Here is a 21,563-nt window from a genome sequence, read left to right as displayed (position 1 = left end):
CAATTTTACAAAAGCACACTGGTAGTTCTGTCAGAGCTGTTGCTGTGGGGGAAACTCAGGGGAGAAAGACTGCATGCATAGAAGGCACACAAATGTTCTCTTGCCTCACAGTCATAGTATACATTTGCATGGAGAAAATGAAGAAGCCAGGTAACAAAACTATGGGTAAGGGGCTCAGGCAAAAGCCTGGTCAATTTTTTAAAATATCGGCAACCATAAAATTAACACAACACAAGCATCTGATTGAAGACAAAGGGGAGCTAGAGAGCAGTTTAAACCAAAAAAAACCAACCCAATACATAGCAGGAATATCTCTCCTCCCCAGTAGTGCCCTCAGCTGCAGTAAGGGCAAAGGTCAACATGTGCATATGGGAACAAGGCCAAGCCAAGCCAAGTCAAATCCTATACCAAACCAAGGTGGTATATCAGCTCAGCATGCCCATTTAACAAAACAATAACATAAAGAGGAAACACTCCCTATCCTGTTGAATTTATTCCCCCTGAGTATTATCCTCAAGCTGCTCTCCAGTTCCCACTGCCACAGGCAAGTGCCCTAATAAACCACACCTCACCAGCCACTCAGATTCCCAGCTAAGACCAGGGTAATGCCCACCATTAGTCCCGCTATGTAAGCCGTACCTCCAAGCTGTGACAGATGTATGCCATCTTGGCTGAAAAAATCAGGCCTGGCAAAGCGAAATTCAGGTTGATCAATTAATCCCCCCGGCCCGCCCCCCCTTTTCTCAGGAGAGAATCTTAACTACTTTGGTGTTCACCTTCTTCCTGGAACAATTTAAAGCTCACACATCAAAATGGAGCATGTAGAGAGCCCTTTCCTGTGAAGAGAAATCAGAAACTGTAAAATATGACCTGCAAACAGTCCCTGAGAACCCCACAAGCTGTGTGGGCCTAAAAATTCCAGGAATTGACAAAAGCCCCTCTTGTAGGAGGTCCTGTTGGGCCAGGGATGTCATCAACGCTCAGGTTACCTCAACTCTCCCTCAAGTCCAAATGTTCAGTGGAAGTGGTAGTGGCTCTGGATCTGCCTTGGGTGCAAGCTCCCTGAACCTGGAAGACTGAAAGGGTGAAAGGGCATCTATAATTTCATTATCCATACCTAGGACATGGCAATCTTGGAGGAAGTAGATTATCTGGACCCATTTCAAAACAGCTTCCAGATGGGCTATAGGACAGAGTCAGCCTTGGTTGACCTGTTGGATGATCTCCAATTAGAAATCAACTTGGGGTGTGTGACTCTCTTGTTCCTCTTGGATCTTTCAGCACCTTTGAAAGCATCAATCATGGTATTCTTCTGGGTTGTCTGAGGGAGTTGGGAGTACTGCTTTACAGTGGTTCCACTCCTACCTCTCAGATAGATTCCAGAGGGTGTTGCTTGGAGACTTGCTGTTTTAAATGAGAGCTACTGTATGGGGTTCTGCAGGGTTTCATTTTGTCACCAATGCTTTTTAACATCTATATTAAACTGTTTAGAGAATCTGGTGCAGAGTGTTATCAATATCTTGAAGACACCCAATCTATTTCTTCATGTCAACTTCATCAGGAATGACATAACTTCCCTTAATGCTTGTCTGTAGTCAGTAATGGGCTAAAGCTGAATCCAAACAAGACAGAGCTATTTATTGCGATAGGTCAGGACTTGAGAAGTGGTTTAGATCTGCCTATTCTGGATGGGGTTACATTCCCCCAGAAGGAGCAGGTATGTAGTCTGGGAGTACTTCCGGACCCAAACCTCCCAACGGTTTCTCAGGCTGAGGCAGTGTCCAGGAGTGCTTGTTATCAGCTTCAACTGATACACCAGCTACAACCATTTTTGGAGAAGAATGAACTGAAAACAGTGGTGCATATGTTGGTAACTTCCAAGCTTGACTACTGCAACATGCTTTACTTTAGGCTGTCTTTGTATGTAGTCCAATTGGTGTACAATGTGACAGCCAAGTTGGTCGCCAGGGCTAGCCAAAATGACCACATTACTCCCATCTTAAAAGAACTACATTGGCTGCCAATAAGTTTCCAGGGCAAATACAAAGTGCTGGTTATTTACCTACAAAGACCTGAATGGCTTGAGTCCAGCGTATTTAAGGGAATGCCACCTCCTTCATAAACTCTGCCACCTATTAAGATAATCAGGGGAGATCCAGTTGCTGTTGCCACCAGTGTGCTTGGTGACTCGGAATTGGGCCTTCTTTAGGGCTGCCCCAAGACTCTGAAATGCACTCCCAAATCAAATAGTTGTCTTCTCATCTCTGCAGGTTTTAAAGAAACAGCTGGAGATGTATACTTGATTACCGTTTTAATAAGGCCTTTTAGTTACCAAGTTTTAAAGTTTATACTGAGATTTTAAATTGTTTGAATCATTTTAATGTTTTATTATTGTTGGCTATTTTAAATTGGTTTTAGTGTGCAAACGGCTCAGAAATGCATATATTGGGCAGTATAAAATACGCAAAATAAATAAATGTGATGACAAAACCCCTTCCCTGGATCAAGTACTTCGCAGGCAAAATTAAGGTGCCCATGAGGACATGGAAGTCTCTGAATGTGGCCTTCTTTTTCAAGAAAAAATTGAAGACTCAGCTTTCTTTCCTGCAGTTTGTCCATGAGCAAATGAGACACCTCCTGTGCAGAATTAAGTTAAATGCCCAGAAATTGTACAGTTGTGGAAGGACCCTCGGTCTTCCCAGGAGTCAAGGGAGCCCCAGGTTCGGCCATTAAAAGGGCATGGAAGGCACGGGCATCAGTGCTGGGAGGGCCCACAGTCAAGAAGTCATTGAACTTGTGTAGAAGAGTCAAAGCCATAAATGTGCTATTGAATAAAGGTGCTGAAACTTTCAAATGTAGAACATGAAACAGAACAGCCCATGGGGAGAGCCTTATCGAATAAAGATGTATCTTCAAATCTAAATCTCAGCAAATCAAAGTCGTCTGGATGCACTGGCAGCAATTAAAAGGCCAACTTGATATCACCCAGCCCACTCTGGTGCACAAGGGCCACTGCAGCATCAAAGAGGCATATCTGACTGAGCAAAGGTCCGGGTCAATAAAATCATTCAACGTGTTGCCCCTTGGATAGGATAAATGATGAATCAACTTGACTTCCCCATGTGCTTTCTTTGGAACTACTCTCAAAGGGAAAATCCTAAGATTGGGCAGAGGCAGGCTTGCATATGGCCCCGACCACCTACTGGCCTCAATGTCTTTCTAAATATTTTCATGCACACTACTTCTTCTAGGCCCGATGCTGATTTAAGATTCTTAGATAAACAAAATGCCCTCAGACCAATGTAGGACCTTATACTGAGTCAGACCATTGGTCCATCTAGCTCAGTATTGTCTACCAAGATTGGTAGCGGCTTCTCCAAGGTTGCAGGCAGGAGTCTCTCAGCCCTATCTTGGAGATACCAGGGAAAGAACTTGGAACCTTCTGCATGCAAGCCTGCAGGTGCTCTTCCCAGAGCAGTCCCCTAAGGGTATAATATTACAGTGCTCATACATGTAGTCTCCCATTCAAATGCAAACCAGGATGGACCCTGCTTAGCATAGGGAACAATTCATACTTGCTAACACGACCGGCTCTCCTCCTAAAGCTCTCCATGGGATGGCCTTGTCTATTATGCAGTGCATCTGGAAAAGTTCATCATAGGCCATCCAAGTAGACCCCAGTCATGAATTATAAGACCTTTGAATAATCTATCTATATATTTAATTCTCTTAGCCGGCATGCGTGCCCAGGATTTGGCAGTGGAACTCTCATGACATGCTGCAAGATTTCCGGCAAGAGGCCTGGCCGAGTGAGGAGGGAGGAGAAGAGGGGGAAGAAAGCAGCAGTGGCAGCAGTGGCGGGTGGATGAAAGCAGCAGCAGAGTGCGGATGGGGGGGGGAGAAAAAAGCCACGGCAGGGTGTGTGTGCGGGAGAAAGCGGCAGCCAGCAGGGGGGAGGCGGAAGAAAGCAGCAGCGGGCTGGGGGGGAAAGTGGCGACTGGTAGTGGGCTTGTGGGGAAGAAAGCTGGGGGGGGACTAGAGGTACAGATGGTCTTCGCCTGGTTCAGCTAGTATATAAGTACTTCATTAAATACTTGCTTAAGTGCAAGAACCAGCATTGTGGGTGGCCACATCTGTCAGATGAACCTTGAGGCCCAGAAATCCTAGAAACCTCACTAGTGGGAGATTGGGCTGGCGAGAGCAGACCCGAGAGGCAATGCCCCACCTGCCCACACATTGCATGATAAAGGCTAGATGAGCCAAGACAGCAGTAGATGGTATTTGTATGACATGCTCCCTAACCACCCTAGCCATCCACTACTCGTTCCACAGTGGTACCACTGGGTTTTACACCACACCAGATTGACCTATGCCGAGAGGGAAGTTGGTAAATAAAGGGGCGGAACCCCACCCTGCCTCCCTTCCAGTGTTACCAACTGAGCACTAATCTCACCCAAGAGGGCTAAGACCCTCACAGGCTGGGGCTCGCTCTTGCCAGAACCTGCCTGAGCCCCGCTATCCACACTCTGGTATGTGGAGCCTGGCCCTGCAGTTGAATGCTTGCTTAGCAATAGCAATAGCAATAGCACTTACATTTATATACCGCTCTATAGCCGAAGCTCTCTAAGCGGTTTACAATGATTTAGCATATTGCCCCCAACATTCTGGGTACTCATTTTACCGACCTCGGAAGGATGGAAGGCTGAGTCAACCTTGAGCCCCTGGTCAGGATCGAACTTGTAACCTTCTGGTTACAGGGCGGCAGTTTTACCACTGCACCACCAGGGGCTCTTTACTGCTTGCGGCTTACTCCAGACAGGTTCCCTCCAGCCCTCGTTTCAAGCCACTGCAGTAGAGTACAAATGTTTCCCGGCAAGGCTTGAAGCTGTGGGCCACTTGGAGATTCTGCCAGAGAAGCAGCAGTGACTGATGATGACCTGAGCTTCTTCAGCACCATAGAGGCATGCTCAGAAAAAACCTGAGATCACCTGCAGACTTCTTGCCGTTGCCATTGCCATGCTCCCAAATTTTATTTTATTTGTTTACTTATTTACTATATACCACCCAATCCACAGACTCAGGGTGGTGCCATGGCAAGAACAGCATCTAAGATTAAAAAAACAACAGCACTTAAAATAAAGGACAAACACCCGATGGAAAAGAAATGTCTTCAGCAAGGATTTAAAAGCTGAAAGGGAGGAGACAGACCAAATCAGGTGGGGGGGGGAGTTCCAGAGTAGGGGGGCATCAACAGGGAAAGCCCTTCCACGGGCCCTAGTACCATGGACCTCTCTAATACCAGGGACTGAAAGAAGGGCAACCTGAGAAGATCTCACAGGATGGGACAGGACTGGCCAGGAGAGGAGGTCCTGAAGGTGAAGGGAGGCGGCTACCAGCAAACAGTTATAAATACCTCAGCTGCTCGCCTCACAGAAAGTTGTGAGATGAAACTCAGAAAATGCATTGTTCAGTGCAAATCAGGCCCTGCTGTATTCTCAATGGGAGGATACAGTTCAGAACTTTCCTCTGCAGTTTATTTGGGTCTGACTTAATTGACATGTTGTGCAGCGGGTTGCACAAAATTAATGTTGATTTTCTTTGGATACGAAAATTCTCCATCCACTATAGGAGGAGAGAGAGTGGCCATGAGTGTTCTAGGGCTAATATGGAAATTATAGTTTCTAATGCATTCAAATGTTTTAACAGGATCCAAGAATCCATTTGATTTTATATTGCTTTTCATCTCATTTTAGGCCTAACTGAATATAGCTGTGAAAATAATGTGAACCCTTGCGGTGATGACGCCTATTGTAATAAAACCAAAACATCTCTTTTCTGTCAGTGTAAGCCGGGATTTCAAAGGAACAGGAAAAACTGGCAATGTGAAGGTATTTCCTGAGCAACTACTTTGAAATCTTTGTCTTCTAAAAATTATTCATAAAAAGACTAAGTATAATAAATGTCAGACGACTGCCTTCAGCAGCAGTCGTGTGTGGTTACGGGATTTCAGTTCACTTTTGGGAAAATAAATTAAGAAGAAACTTTTTGGTACGGGTAAGTCAACCATTCATAATCTAGTGAATGTGTTTTGAAACATCTGCAAACCTCTAGGATTTGATTGGCTTTGTTCTATCCCTACTTCACCCAAACAAATTAAATCACATCACAGGGAATGAGCCTTTATTTCCTTGTTGATATACTCTAGCAATGAAGGTATTTTCTTTCAGTGACTCCTCCCGGGTCTTTATCCCACATATCTGCAAGTGTCTCCCAGGACACAAGGTAGAACCGAGGACCCCCAACACCACCTTCTAACACCTATCCTACAGGAAATATTAGAGTCACTGCAAAATAGTGCTTCCATAATCCCTTCTTGATAGGAGGCCCAGAACAATATCATGGCTGTTGGTAATAAAAGCTGCTGAGAGGTCCAGGAGGATCAACAGGTTCACTTCACTCATCAGTCTCTTAGTATGCTTATCCGCCAGGGTGCCCAAGGCCATTTCAGTCCCAAACTTGGATTGGAAATCAGATTGGAATGGACCTAAATAAGTTTCAAAGGAAAGAAAAAGCGGGGGTGGGGGGGAGAGAACTGTTACGGGTTGTTTGTTTTCACTCTGTTATTAATTCATTTATTTTCATTATTCTCATTTGTTTCTGCTTCCCATTGCTTTCAGTGCTCTTCTGCTGTCTGTGTCTTTTGTGTTTTCCTTCAAATTCACAGAAAATGTTTAGGCTTGCAGAGTTTTTTTATTTCCCATTGATTACAATTGAGTGGTTTCATTCCATTGAAAATCAATGGAAAACAAAGGTCTGCATCATGCAGGAAAATACCTGGTGAGGTGCAAAGAGGCACCTATTCCTGAAAAATTCCAAATAGGTTCTGCATAAACCACATCCATATCCAACATTTGTAACTCATTAATAATTCTGGCATTTATTTTCTTACTAGTAATGAATGAAAATAATGGACTTGTTTCATTTCACTTTTCCATTCATTATCAAATGAATGTATATTCCTAGGAGCTGGTGCACCACATTGTGTTTGAGCACTTTGTTCAAAAACAATAACTTATGGAGCCAATTTAACAGTACAGTAATTAATTAAATTGGCTGAGTCAAGCAATGGCTGTTTTGAAGGGCTTTCACCATAGTCTCCTTAAGAAACGCACGGAACTCATCTCCCCTCAATGAGGCCTATATCATATTTGTGATTGTGACCAAGTTCAAAAACCCTGCCTGACAGATTTAATGAGCCAGGATGAGCATGGACCAAGAGCACACATGGTAAAATTAGCCTCTACAAGAATCTTGTCCATATCCTCAGGTGTCAGGCCTAACAGTAAAGAAATTAGACTGGATGGAGCCCTGGTGTCAACTGCAACAAATTATTAAATAACTATGGCATTTAGAGCAGATTGATTGATTGATTGATTGATCACATTTATATAGCGCCCAAACTTTCGTCTCTATAAATTGAAATTAGTAATGGTGGCTATAATTTGAAATAAGTAATGGTGTTTTTACCCCTAGATATCAATGAATGTGCAATATTTGGCATCTGCTCCCAACTCTGCACCAATATAAAAGGATCATACAAATGTACCTGTGAAAAAAATTACAAAGAAAGGAATAGCAGCTGCGTTGCTAAAGGTAAGCACACAAAACCACCGATGATATTACTGGATGCATTGAGCTAGATTCTTCCCCATTCAAGGGATTAGTGGTCATGAAAATGCAATACACATAGGACTAAATGTCTCTTCTCCTTCCCTCTGAGAGAACACCCATGTGGAAGCAGCACACTAGGACAGTGCGGAGAATAGCAGGTCTGTGCATACCCTTTGTATACTCTCAGACTTCTTTTCCTGTACATGTCAAGTTACTCAAGATTTGGATCTTGACTAACTTGCACAGCACCAAAGAGACAACAGAATGAAAATGGTGGTGCATGCAGGTCTTCCATTCTCCAGACTGCCCTGGCAAACATGCTGGGAAGGAGAGATGAAATGAGCACTTTGGAGGTCCCTTTGTTTGTGGGCATTGTGTCCTGTGCTGGAAAATGTAATGGCACAACTGAAGAGATACAGAGGTGTATCTAGGGAAAATAGCGCCTAGGGCAAACACTAAAATTGCGCCCCCTGTCCAAACATCTGACACCCATCTTTTAGATAACTTTACCATAATATCAGCTGTAAAATACAAGTCAACAGAAGTGCCTGTCTAATTCTCTACTATGCATTGTAGCATCACCATTACATAAGTTTTAAAAATAAATGTAGAATTCTACTTTCCCCACATACTCTGAAAATAATGAAAGGATATGCAGAGTAAACTGTCACTGCTTGGAATATATTCTAGTATTTCAGAAAGACAGTTAAAATAAGAGAAAGAGAGCAAGAAACTCCCAGTGGGCCTTAATACTAAGGATTTCACACTGATTCAAGGACAAACTCACCATTAATAGCCATATTATTAAGACATCACATTTAACTCACTTATCACAAGAAGCAAAGTAAGAGCAAATCAATACAATCCTAACTCATAAGCTTCAGCTCAGTATTCACAAGCCCTGATTCTCTGTACATAGTGCCAATCTGAATATGTGTACAGTGTCATTCATATATATATATATATAAATAATCTATTTATTTATTTATATTTACCTGTAGCCCTTTTGGGGAGCTTCCTAAAGGCTGGGGTGGTCTGCATAGGTCCCCCCTCCCCCCGCTGACCTCTAGGGCCTCACAGGGACCATTTGAGCATGTGCGGAAGCCATTTTTAAAAATAATCTTTTTTTAAAAAAAATAGTCTGCTGAAAACAAAATGGCCACCATGCATGCTCAAATGGCCTCTGCAAGGCCTGGCATGACCTAGGGCCTCACAGTGGCCATTTGAGCATGCACGGTGGCCATTTTGTTTTCGGCAGCCATTTAAAAAAATTTTGATTTACAAAATGGCTCCCCCCTTCAAGTGGTGCCCGGGGCAAATGCCTTGCCTGCCCTACCCTAGATACGCCCCTGAGGAGATATACTTCAATACTAAAAACTGCATGTTACGGCTTTGTGCTGGTAATTTTTATATTTGAAAATAGAGTCATATATGGAGGACGTTTTTTCCTGGGAACCTATTCAAGACCCAATTGATTTGTATAATAATGACCACAGATAAATCATATAATCTACAGTCCAAAGTAATCCTGGTATTGGAGCAAGGCCTTTAATCTTGGAATAAAGATTGTACAAAAACAAGTACTAGTTCTTTCACATTCTTTTTTACAGAATAATAATTGATTATATACTTCAAATGAATTATATTAGTGCAAAGAGAGCCAGTGTGGTGTATTGGTTAGAGTGTAGGACTAGGACTGGGGATACCTGAGTTCAAATGCCCATTCAGCCATGAAACTCACTGGGTGACTCTGGGCAAGTCATGTATTTCTCATCCTAACCTACCTCACAGGGTTGTTGTTTAGGATGAACATAACCATGTACACAGCTCTGGGCTCTTTGGAGGAAGAACAGGATATAAATTAATAAATAAATAAAATTACATTCTGGGGATTTATTCATCAAGGGATAGCTAAAACAATACAACATCAAATAGTACAGTTTGTACCCTTCATCCTTAAATATAGTGGCTGCCATGATGAGGAAAATTACTCAGAGTAGTCCCATTGAAACTTAAAGGACTAAAGTTGCTATATTTATATTGGTTGACATTCTGCATAGATTAAAGCAGGCAGTTCTCAACCATCTGCGGTGCTGTGAATGTCTAAACAATGCACAACAGTAATTTTCCAACTGAAGTATCTTTATGTAATGGCAATGGAGCAATATTAAGTATTAGTGCTCTTGCACCTACAGCAGCATAGGTATTGAGAACCGGCCATGTTACTCTGCTCATCATGTCAGCCATTGTTGTTTTAAAATATGTTTATACCACAATTTATCAAGGAAGGAACCAGGAACAGTACAGTAGCAGTTTAGTAAAGAGTGGATCCCGACATGTTTCGAGTAAAGACTCTTCTTCAGGGCAGTGGTTTACAAAGCAGAATACTCAACTTGAAGAAGAGTGTTTCTCGAAACTTGTTGGTATCTACTCTTTAATCAACTGCTACTGTACTGTGGCTGTTTCCTTCCTTCCTATTTGTGGGTGGATGCTTTTACCTGTGTGCTTTTACCACAATTTATAAAAACATCTACAGTGTTTTACAATTAAAATAATAAGTGAAAATAATAATCAGCAAAATAAACTGATCTCAATAAACCAAACCCAGCAACAATTCAAAAGTACCATATGTAAGAAGCTACCTATTATAGCAATGTTTGAACAACTCTCTAAATATTTGAAGAACAATGCTAGCACTGTTCCTTGCTGTTCATGGTTTTGTGGAACCAGCCCATACAATTAAAGAACAATTATTGCAGTGATATAAATTTATATGCGTACAATTGTTTGATGATGTGTATGTTTTGTACATATAACGGCTGGTATTTTTTTTATCATTCCTATACATGCTGTTCACATGAAAAAGACTGACATTCTTTCATTAATTATAGGAATAATATATTAAACAGACATCAAATTCACACTTAACTATAATTATAACACTGCATGGAGGAGGAGAATTTTAAAAAGAACTTAACTTTTAGATGATATTGTAAGACTTACAATGAGCTTTAGTACTAAGGGTGGTCCTATTTATGTATTATTTCTGCATATGTGATACCTGTGTGTTAGACCCAATTAATACAAAACTGTAAAGTATCTACATGCAACCATTAAAATATCAAGTTTTATTCCACACTGTACTTAACTTTGGAATTATCTTGATAATGTTCCATTGATTTCAGTGGGATGTATGTTTAAGTATCCAGGGGTAAGTAAGTGGAAGAATATGGATTGCAACAGAAGTTTAGAGAGAGAAAATCCATATAAATATGAACATTTGACAAGCATAATGAGCATTGCTGCTTAGTAGTTGAAATTTACTTTATTTTTGTATTTTATTACAATAATCTCCAGGCTCTGAAGATCAAGTTCTCTACATTGCTAATGACACTGATATCCTGGGTTTTATATATCCATTCAACTACAGTGATGTTCATCAACAGATTACACACATTGAACATAATTCAAGAATAACTGGAATGGATCTGTATTATCAAGGGGAAATGATCATTTGGAGTACTCAGTTTAATCCAGGAGGAATTTTCTATAAAAAAGTCCATGAGGGAGAAAGAAGACAAAGCAGTAGTGGTGTGATAGTAAGTAAATCAAGCTGTTATATTTTTCCTCATTTTTATGAATTCTGGAGATCTTTTATTTTGGTTTGGTGAATTACTTATGAAGATAATGTTTAAATATAAAAAATTCAAATAATCAAGATTTTGTTAATTCTCAGTTCTTGTTAATCTCCTTTAATTCAGAATATTGCTTTTGTCATGTTTCTAAACATGTCTTCTCCCCACAAACACTCTTTGAGAATCTTGAAGGGAGGAAGAATAGCTTGGAAAGGGAGGAATGGGGGGCAAAGCTGGCATGAGGGGAAAGGGTCAAGGACTTCTCCCACTGCCTTGTTATTTAATTCAAAATAGAATCCCTCTCCATGCTGCTGGACGGCCAGGCTTTTAATGCAAGCAATCTTTAGATCTGGATCGCGATCCATTGACAGCCATAAGAATAGGGGTACTGCACCTGCATAGGATCCTTGTGGTGGAATGCCTCTTCTGAGATTTTCACAATCTTAAAATAAAAAGAAAAAGGATTGTCTTTTTGGTTTTATTGACTACAAAACGGCTTGGCTACGATGGCAGTGCCACTAACAACAGAACTGACTGACTACGAGGACAGATTATGGCTGAAGAGGGGGGAAAGTTTAAGATGTTTGAGGGCTACAACATAAAACTCCCCTCAAAGGATCTCCATGACTTCTGCTTTATTTGCTTAGGTGAAGGGCATAACGTCTCTACTTGCAAGATCTGACTATCTTTCTCAAAGCAAATGAGGGAAAACTGGGCTCTTAGCTCTGTGCCACAATCTACAATGATTGTGGTCTTGAGCCCATCAACACCGGGAGAGCCCCTCTCATCGACGTCGAGATTGACATTGATGTCAACACTGAGGACTGTTCCGTTGAAACAGTTGAAGCTCTCAACATCCACTTCAAATTTGAAGACTTTCCGGAGCCCTAAGCCTCCAAGTTATTCACATGGGAGTGCTTCTGCAGGGTATTTGAAGTTGAAAGGAAAGAGGTTGTCTAAGGAAGACTCCACTTCAGCACCTAGACCGAAGTAAGCAAGACCAATAACTTGACGGTATTGAACCCCCTCTCCGTCAGGTCTACAAACGATTGCGACTGAGTGCCCTAAGATGCCAATGTCGAGGGAACCTCTCTGCATCAAACAGCCATTGACACCGAAGATTTCTACATCAAGAGCACGATCCAATTTCACTGGCGCCTACTCTGATACTCAATGCCGACGGATCAATATTGAGATGTTCCGTTGACACTGAAGACTCTGATTTTGATGTTGCCTGACGCAAATCAAGCTCCTGCCTCGATGTTGAATACCCCAGTGCTGCTGTTGTCGAAGCAAGTCATGCCTTGATATCAACCACTGGCACTGACCTTCAATATTGAAGACACAGAAGCTGATAGAGACACCTGTTTGGACTCAACTACAGCCCAAACTCTACTTTCCATCCTGGATTCGAGTACAAGCACGCCTTCAACAACAACTTTTAAGGTTTTCTGCCCCAGAGTGCAGATCGCCCGCAGGAAGACCTGACAGTAACTAGGGTACCTGCTTCTGCTTCTGCTCCTGCTCTAGAACAACCCACTGCGCCTCAGCCTCTAGTATTCTATGTGCTAGAACTTGCGTTTTGGGCGGTATAGAAATGTATTAAATAAATAAATAAATATTTGCCTCTCACCTAGCAAGTACCTCTTCCTGGCATTCATGCGGTTTCTTTCATCACTCTGCGGCTGCTACTACCTTGGCTACCACTGGCATAGCGATATCTTCTCCAAGGTTCCCCTATGATTTTCAGGACAACAGAACATGGAAAATGGCCCAACCAAAATCATATTACCTGCTAATCTCATCTCTTGCACAAGTTCAGCCAGTCCCTACTCTGGTCAGCTGCGACACCTTCATTTCTCAATGTAGATTTGCACCAATGAACAAGTCAATGGTAACTCAAACACTTTCTCCACTGCCCTCATGCATGATGGTATCCTCTACCACTCAGACGGTGGTCTGTGACCCTAAACCAAAAATGCCCACTGCAGAGACACAAACTCAATCACAAAAGCCAAGTTTATCAACAACGTCTACTGAGACACAGATGCTAATCCCTACATCACCTGCAGGGTCTTCCTCTGAACACCATGGCTCTTCAGATTTTGAGTCTGATGCTGATGACCCGGACAGCTTAGCTGACCCACCTATTGATGTGCCACCTGTCACACATGTCTCTCCTACAGAAGAGATGAAAGCTTATCATTTGCAAATAAAAGAGATGGCTGATGCCTTGAGCCTGGACTAAAAGTCTCAGCTTGCAACTATTGATGACTCTGTCATCATGGTAAAATCACAATCCACACAACTGGTGGCTTTACTGATACTTCCCGTGATCTCCAGGGCAGCGCAATGCTCATGGGAAGTCATACACACTTCCAGTTCTACCTCAAAGATATTAGAGAGTTTGTATAATGTTTAAGAATAAGAAAATACCTTCTGAAACACTTGGCTCAAAATTTGCTTGTCATCAACTGTGCAACATCCACAAAGTTGGGAAGACATCACACCACACCTGGGGATAAGGAAGGAAGGAAATTAGACCTCATGGACAAGAAATTATTCTCCATGGCCTGCCTGTCCATCAAGATAGCAAACTACAAGGCAAAACTGCATGGCAAAATATAATCACTGCTTGTGGAAAGAACTTCAACAGGATTTGGACACGTTATTGCCAGAAGATTTTAAAAAGCGATAAAAACAGACTGTGACTAAATCTTCAGCGCTAACACTCCAACAGCTCAGCACAGTGAAGCATCTAGCTGAAACTGAGTCTAGAACTGTGACAACCACTGTGCTGATAAGACGACATGCCTGGCTTTGCTCTTCCTTATTACAGAATGATATGAAGGAAAAAATTGAAGGTCTGCTATTTGATGGAAGAAGCTTCTTCAGTGAGGAAATGGTCTTCACCATGGAGAAGTTTAAAAAGTTGAAATTTATGGCAAAGATCATGTCCCACCGGCTAGTGGAACTAATTATACTGACTTATAGATCACAGAATGTAGATTCTTCAAAAGCTATCAAGGCTCACTCCATTTGTGCCTCTGCTTTGTCCACTGCCCACTTATCTGGTGTAGCTTTTAAGGACATTTGCAAAGCAGCAACATGGTACACAGAGTTACCATTCATCAAACACTACACCATAGACTTTCGCTCTGTGGCTGAGGCAAGTTTCAGGAGAAGTGTTTTAAAACAGGTGTTAACAATGACTACTACTGCACCCTCCTCCAAAGGGAGCTGGCTAAACATCCAGTCTTATGGATCTCAATGGATCACAATCCAAATAAACAGATTGCTCACTGTAACGTATGATCTGGTAGTGATCCATTGACATCCATAAGATTATCCTGGACCACCCTGCTGCAGTAGTGTTCCGCTATGAACGTGAAGAGTGTGCATGCAGTAGATTTCAAAGTGAACACACCAACTAGGGATGATCGTCCTCATCAGTGATTGTCCAAGAACTGAGGAACATGGCACCCAGCCTGCCTTAAATAGCACCATGCCTCGAGGAGCTGTGTCATTCCACCATAAGGATCCTGTGCAGGCGCAGTACCCCTATTCTTATGGATGTCAACGGATCACTACCACATTATAAATTACAGTTGAGCAATCTATTTTTACTGATTGAGATGTTACCACTAAGACAGCCACCTAATAATAATAATTAATAATAATAATTCAATTCTAATAATAGACCACCTAGCTTCTGTGTGTGATGCATATTTATAAAATAAATGGTAGTTTTTAAATAAAAATATTAAACATGCTTTTGTCACATAAATAGTTATATTTAGTTTAATATACAGTATATTTTTTCTAATATATATTTAGTAACTTGACAAAGTCTTTCTGCTATGTAAGCATCTTCAAAAACAGATGATAACAAGTTGATTGCTGTTAATATTTCCTATGAAATAACCCCTTATGTCAAAACTGACCTTTAGTTCATGCATTTCAGAAACAATTGGACCAAGCCGTCCAACAAGCTGCTGGACCATTGTGCTAACATGTGGTCTAAAACAAATGTAAAGTTATTTCCTACATTCTGCCAAATTATAGTACTGCAAGATCAGAAACACATTCCTGAGGGTCAGCAATGTGTTTCTGATCTCACAGCCCTTCTGGAGCACATGGAGTGCTGTGGACCCTAAAGGCTCTGGCGCAAAAACATGCACACAGATGGAAAGCAGGAATTGTGCAAGAGATCTTATTGTGTCCCCACAGTCCCTTGAAAAGTGCATGCCTAGTCAATATTTGAGCCTCTCAGTTCAATGGGATTTAATTCAAAGTAAATGTATATAAGATTACAGATTCTGTTCCACAGAACGAATTCTGATGGAAAGATGAGTTCTAATGAAAACTCATTCAATTATAATAGCTTCCAAGCAACCACCATTTGTATTTGACTGCTTGCTATTGATTCAAAAATAAGATCTGATAGTGTGTTAACTAACATATTATAAGATGTCGTCTTGCCTTCCAATTTGCATTTTTTAATTGAATATTTAAGCTCTTGTACATTTTTGAGGTTTCCTAGACCATGAATCAGACACTTTTCAGTATGCCAAAAACTGTTTTCAAATCTGGATGTCATGGCTGTCAAAAAGGTCACTGAAGGCTGCTTCAGATGTTACTCTATTGTTAATGCCATTTTCATTCCGGGATCAGGAACAAAAAACATGGGATACAGAAACACCTGGAAGCCTGCCAATCAAAAGTGCAAAGTAAAGGCAATATAAGACTGTCTTGCACATCTAATCATTCAAAAGTGACATTGACATGTATTTCAGGGCACAGAATTTAAGAGTGCAGCAGATAAAAGGTAACTTCTGAAGCTGCCCAAACACCTTTTATGAAAAGGAGAAATGTCAGAAAAATGGGAAGAGACTGAAACAGTCATATAAAAGGTAGTGACTGTAATGAGGCTTATGAGGTTTGCATGATTACAAAGAAATTTTCTGCACATGCCTCAGAAATTGCCAGAGTCCTTTCTTTCAAAACATATTCTTTCTTCTCATTTTCACAATAATTGTTTCTTCACAAAAGCAACTGGTTAGGTATAGATTCCTATCATCATCTAAAACTGATTCTTCAAATTCCTTCATTCTTTAAATCTCCAAAAATTTGGCGCAGAGCACATTTTTTATTTATTGATACTATCCTAATGAGAACATATAAAATATTGTCACATAACAGCATGATATATTCCAGAAGAAAATTATTGATCCTTGATCTCCATTGTCAAGCACTGGAGAAAGTTCTTCATAGTATTGGAGCTCTTCGGAAGAGATGAACAGAGGCTGGATAGCCACCTGTCAGAGATGCTATATGCAGATTTTGGTACTGAACAGGGGATTGGATTAGAAGACCCCTGTGGTCATGAGGCTAGCACGGTCATGAGGCTAGCTCTTCTTACATCACATTGCTGCTTTTGTTTCATCTGGAACAGCTGCATTCTTGGATAAGAATGCCTAGAGTCTTTGGAGTCAGGCCATATATAAATATAAATAAATTAAAAAACTAAAAATTAAGATTGGGATGCCTCTTATCTTAATAAATATAAAAACAAGGGTCATATCAAATCCATTTTGTACACAAGAAAATTCACTTGGAATCAGTAGGATCTAAGAAAATTACTTCTGCTTCTTGAATACCAGAAACACCAGAATGTATATAAATCACCAGAGACATCAGACCTATTTTTCTTATGCAAATAGCTGCAAACTTTTAGGTGAAACACAACAACTCAAATCCTCCACTGTAGAACCTAAAGCAGATCTTTCTGGATAAGTCATTTCAACCCTAGCACAGCATCAGTCCAGTGGCTGTTGCTGGTGTCTACCATATGTTTCTTCTTAGATTGTGAGCCCTTTGTGGACAGGGGACCATCTTATTTATATATTATTTATTTTTATATGTAAACCACTTTGAGAATTTAGTTGAAGAGTGGTATATACATATTCATAATAATAACAATAATAATTGCATAAATAATAGTTTCAAAGCAATACGATAATGCATTTTAACTGGGCTGTTTTACAACTTGATTTAAGTTGTGAGATGCCACTTCACCCTGTGAGCATAGCGATGCAGACTGTAAGTGGAGTTTAGCCAGGCCATTGGAGAGAGCACAACACATCCTGGGTTTCCATCTGTGGGTGCACGTACTCAGTGACAGCTGGGGATTTGGGCCTCCTTATGAGGCTGGCCTGACCCATCCCCCTCCATTCCAGGCTCTGATTAGCACCCATCTGCCCACCTTTCACTTAGTGGGGGAGAGCCAGTCACCTTGAAGGGGCCAAGTAGAAATTTCTGCCTTTCACCTGATTGCCTTTGGGTGGAAGGTTTTTTTTGGGGGGGGCGTGTTTGCCTACTCCCCTACTGAGTTCCTTGCAGCATTTAATAGTAGGTTGTCATTAATAGGTAAGTGTGTGTCACACAGGCAGGTGAGTGTGGGCTGGGGTAAACAGGTTTGCTTAAACAGTGTACAACTGGAGCCACCATTATGGTGCAGAGGGACTTCATGGAAGTCCTTCAGGGTTTTGTGGCCCAAGGTGGTTGGGAACTGAAGCCCCTTGGGGAGTTGCTTAGCTCACCCACTCAGAGCTTTGTGGCTTGGGGTGTTTTTGTGTGTGACTTGTGGAATACTGTATGGTAGGGAGAAAGCTAGAGGTCAAATGACTAATGTCAGCCTTCAGACCTGCTTGTTTCACACAGCAGTGGTAAGGCAGCTCTCACAAGGAAGTCACTTTCCACCATGGGAAGAGTTGCCCGAATTCAGACGTGAAAGTTTATATTGCTCCATTGCATTATTTTAAATAGTTAATTAAGTGTGGCCTGAGTATAAAATCCATACATTTATGTTTTGTCTTCTTTGGGGTCAGGATGCAAATAATTTTTATTTTTGCTGATCTTCCCTTCCCTCTGAAGTATTGTATGGCCCCAAAACAATGTCCCTGAGGATTATGCAGCCCTTAGTGCCATATTTTCAGGGGTCAGGACAATTCAGAGGGAAGGAGCGATCAGCAAAAATTGCACATACCCCTTGTTCAGCTGCCCATGCTGCTTCACTCTGAAACACATCAAATGCATGCATGCTTTTTAAAAATGTGTGTGTGCTTTGTAAGTCAGCATGTCAGGCAATTTCTGTAAATTGCTTCTATATAAATTGTGTCACTGTCTGCATCAATATAATTCTGAAAAATTTCAGCTCATTTTGAAATGAGATGATTGAACTCACAATCATCAAATACACAAGTGGATGTGTACCCACAGATGGAAAGTCACATTCTTGGGAAGGCTGCAGGACACAAGCAAACTTAATGAGTGCCGGTGTACTGGTAATAGATACAGATAGTGCAGGCCTGCTCAAATTAGCATTCACCAAGCTGAATGGTCCATCATGCACTTGACAAATCTGTTTTTCCTCCCTGTCTGGACTTCAAAAGCAAGGAGATTGTATGGTATTTTGGCAGGTCAAAGTTCAAAGCTCTTACTCTGTAGAGTATTTGGCGGTCACAAGTGTTGTAGACTTGAGAAGAATTTGTAGTTTTAGTGAATAATAATTCATTGTCGATCAGTTATTCACACTGAATGAGTGAAATTGGGCTCCAAATTGCCAAGTTCAGGTGATGGCCCAGCAAATATACTCTCTCTGTTACTCCTCCTGTACATGGTGTGTGTAAGAGTGATCAGTGCCAGACCATTTCTTAATTGATGGTAACCAACTTCTGCTGGTTACTCACCTCAGCCTGACTTTCTCAAGCTGACGTCAAATGTTGGCTTCAGATGCCAGGCTGAAGCCAGTAACCAACCTTTTGTGCCCAACATCGCCCAATGTTGGTGGGTTCAGATGTCATGAAAATGACAATCACAGCAGACCTGTCTGCCCAGCAGCAACAAATGGTTTTCTTACTTACTAATTGTCATGTGAACCTGTCCTTGAACCATGGCCACATTCGCATGAAACTGGGGATCAGAGTTGGAGGGACCCATGTTTTCCTTATCATTATGTCTGAACCCAGCCAGCTTCATTCTCATCTGTAGTTGACCCAAGTCTTGCACTGATGAGAATCCAGTTTGAACTTCAGTTTGTAGTGAGTTTCGCTACTCCAGACCAAGGGTCCAGGGAGCTTCCTTTTCATCTGAATTCAGCACTGGAGGCTGCATTCAGCCAGAGTGGAGTTGAGAGAAGAAGCTCCTTCCTCTCCCCCTCCACAGTTGGCAGTGTGGGCTGTCCTTCAAGCACGGCTTCGGCTGGTGCGCCAGCTGCGTCCCTTTCTCGAGAAGGCAGATCTGGCCACCGTTACCCACGCCGTAGTCACCTCACGGCTGGATTACTGTAACGTGGTCTATGTGGGGCTGCCCTTGAAGAATATCCGGAAACTGCAGCTAGTGCAAAACGCTGCAGCGAGGGTTTTATCCGGAGCTGCCCGTTGGGAACATATCACCCCCATTTTGAAAGAGCTGCACTGGCTACCGGTTCGTTTCCGGGTCCAATTCAAGGTGCTGGTTTTGACCTTTAAAGCCCTAAACGGTTTGGGCCCGGGGTATTTGAGGGACCGCTTGCTCCCAAGGGTTGCTGCCCGCTTGACGAGGACATCTGAGAGGGCCCTGCGCCAGGTGCCGACAATGAGAGAGGCCTGGCTGTCGTGTACTCGGGACAGGGCCTTCTCTGTTGCTGCCCCCAGACTCTGGAATGCTCTCCCAGTGGCCATTCGTTCCTCGGACTCCATCACGGCTTTTAGAAAGCTTGTAAAGACTTGGCTTTTTACTCAGGCTTTTACATAATCGTTTTTACTGCTGCTTCTGGGTGTTTTTATCTGTTGTATTGTTTTATGCCTGTTTTTATATGTTTTTATACCTTTAGCATGATGTTTTTATTGTGTTTTTATTGTATGTTTTTAACTTTTGTAAAACGCCTTGGGGCTATCTTTTAATGAAAGGCGGTATAAAAATGCAAAAATAAATAAATAAAATAAAGGAAGACGGAAGCCCATACAGTCAGCTCCCCTGCCTCTCTGCAGTCTTGCTGAATGTGGACAGGAGACTGGGGGAGGGGGGCATGGACCCGTGGGCCCATTGGACTCGCAGTTCCACGGAACATGTGAATGTGACCTATCAGTTGGAGCTGCACTCCTGACATTTTACATTGTCCGCTGGAATTCCACTCCTTCCTTGCTGTATGGATTCTCAGTGGCTGTCAGGTGTGCACTGCTACATTTATGGTTGTTAGCAAAATTTGGAATGGACTTTTTCCAGTAATCACAAAACAACATGTGAACACCAATGGCTGAGCAAAACATGGAGATTGTGGCAGTCCACAAAACACAGACTGCAGATCTGGATCCAGGATACAGCCTGCCTATTATCTATTTGTTCCCTATAGCTATTTCTTGGAGTCACGTGGAACTTGCATCAGAAGAGATAAGCTTCTACTGATGTAGTTCACAGAAGAACTTAGTTGACATTGATCTTTTACATTGAACTGTAAAGCATGCAGATCTTACAGACTGTTGAGATTAACACATTTCTAAACTTATTTTTCAATCATTCCTTTGAAATTATTTCAAAACATATATTTCAATCATTCCTTTGAAATGGTGATCAATATTAAAATGAGAAGTTTCAAATATGAAAAAGTGAACAAACCACATAAAAGAAATGGATGTGATTTTAAATTTAAAATCTGTTCTTTCTCCTAGTGTCCTGAATTTAAAAGGCCCAGAGATATTGCAGTTGATTGGATAGCTGGACACATTTATTGGACTGATCATTCCAGAATGCACTGGTTCAGTTATTATACAACTCACTGGACAAGTTTAAGATATTCCATCAATGTAGGACAGATAAATGGACCAAACTGCACAAGGCTCCTTACAAATATGGCAGGAGAACCATATGCAATTGCTGTAAATCCTCCCAAAGGGTATGTTATTATGAATAGATTTTATCATTGTCATTAAGTTTTGTGTACGATAATCTGAAAACTTAATTCATTACATGTTATGTTATAATTGGCTATAGGAAATTTACCTAGTGAGAAAAATTAATCTGCCTTGTTCTACATTGAGTTGAAATGGAGTAAATAAGTCTTCTTCTTCATGGTCTCTGTGCATCACTTGAGTATGCCCCTGCACAGAGCCACAAATCAGAACTTTCCAGAGCTTCACTTTATAAGGAAAAAAGGGGTGTGGTTAGACTACCTCCCTACCCCAGTTTATCATCAACACACTCTTTCTCACTCTTGTT

General features: G+C 41.6%; 1 protein-coding gene and 1 long non-coding RNA gene across 11 annotated transcripts in view; one reads left to right on the top strand and one right to left on the bottom strand.

The window, feature by feature from the left end:
• The window catches only part of LRP1B (LDL receptor related protein 1B), a 1,420,219-nt gene that overhangs the window by 1,325,868 nt on the left and 72,788 nt on the right, over positions 1-21,563 (top strand). For 9 of the 10 annotated variants that reach the window (XM_053255348.1, XM_053255339.1, XM_053255366.1 and 6 more), the window contains 4 exons: positions 5,754-5,888; positions 7,534-7,653; positions 11,029-11,270; positions 21,017-21,240. In XM_053255348.1, the coding sequence (XP_053111323.1) occupies positions 5,754-5,888; positions 7,534-7,653; positions 11,029-11,270; positions 21,017-21,240 (721 nt within the window). Of the gene's footprint in view, positions 1-5,753; positions 5,889-7,533; positions 7,654-11,028; positions 11,271-21,016; positions 21,241-21,563 lie in introns of those variants that run through there. The other variant, XR_008308477.1, reaches the window with a different exon arrangement.
• Positions 6,186-21,563, bottom strand: part of LOC128327144 (uncharacterized) — a 34,204-nt gene continuing 18,826 nt past the window's right edge. Inside the window, exons 2-4 of the long non-coding RNA XR_008308498.1 lie at positions 13,743-13,821; positions 11,701-11,748; positions 6,186-6,544 (exon numbers count right to left, since the gene is read on the bottom strand). This is a non-coding gene — a long non-coding RNA (uncharacterized LOC128327144). The remainder of the gene's footprint in view (positions 6,545-11,700; positions 11,749-13,742; positions 13,822-21,563) is intronic.

Source organism: Hemicordylus capensis, chromosome 1 (assembly GCF_027244095.1).
Source record: "Hemicordylus capensis ecotype Gifberg chromosome 1, rHemCap1.1.pri, whole genome shotgun sequence".
Classification (NCBI taxonomy): domain Eukaryota; kingdom Metazoa; phylum Chordata; class Lepidosauria; order Squamata; family Cordylidae; genus Hemicordylus; species Hemicordylus capensis.
Note: the sequence above shows the minus strand (reverse complement) of the source record. Positions and strands in the feature narration are given on the sequence as shown.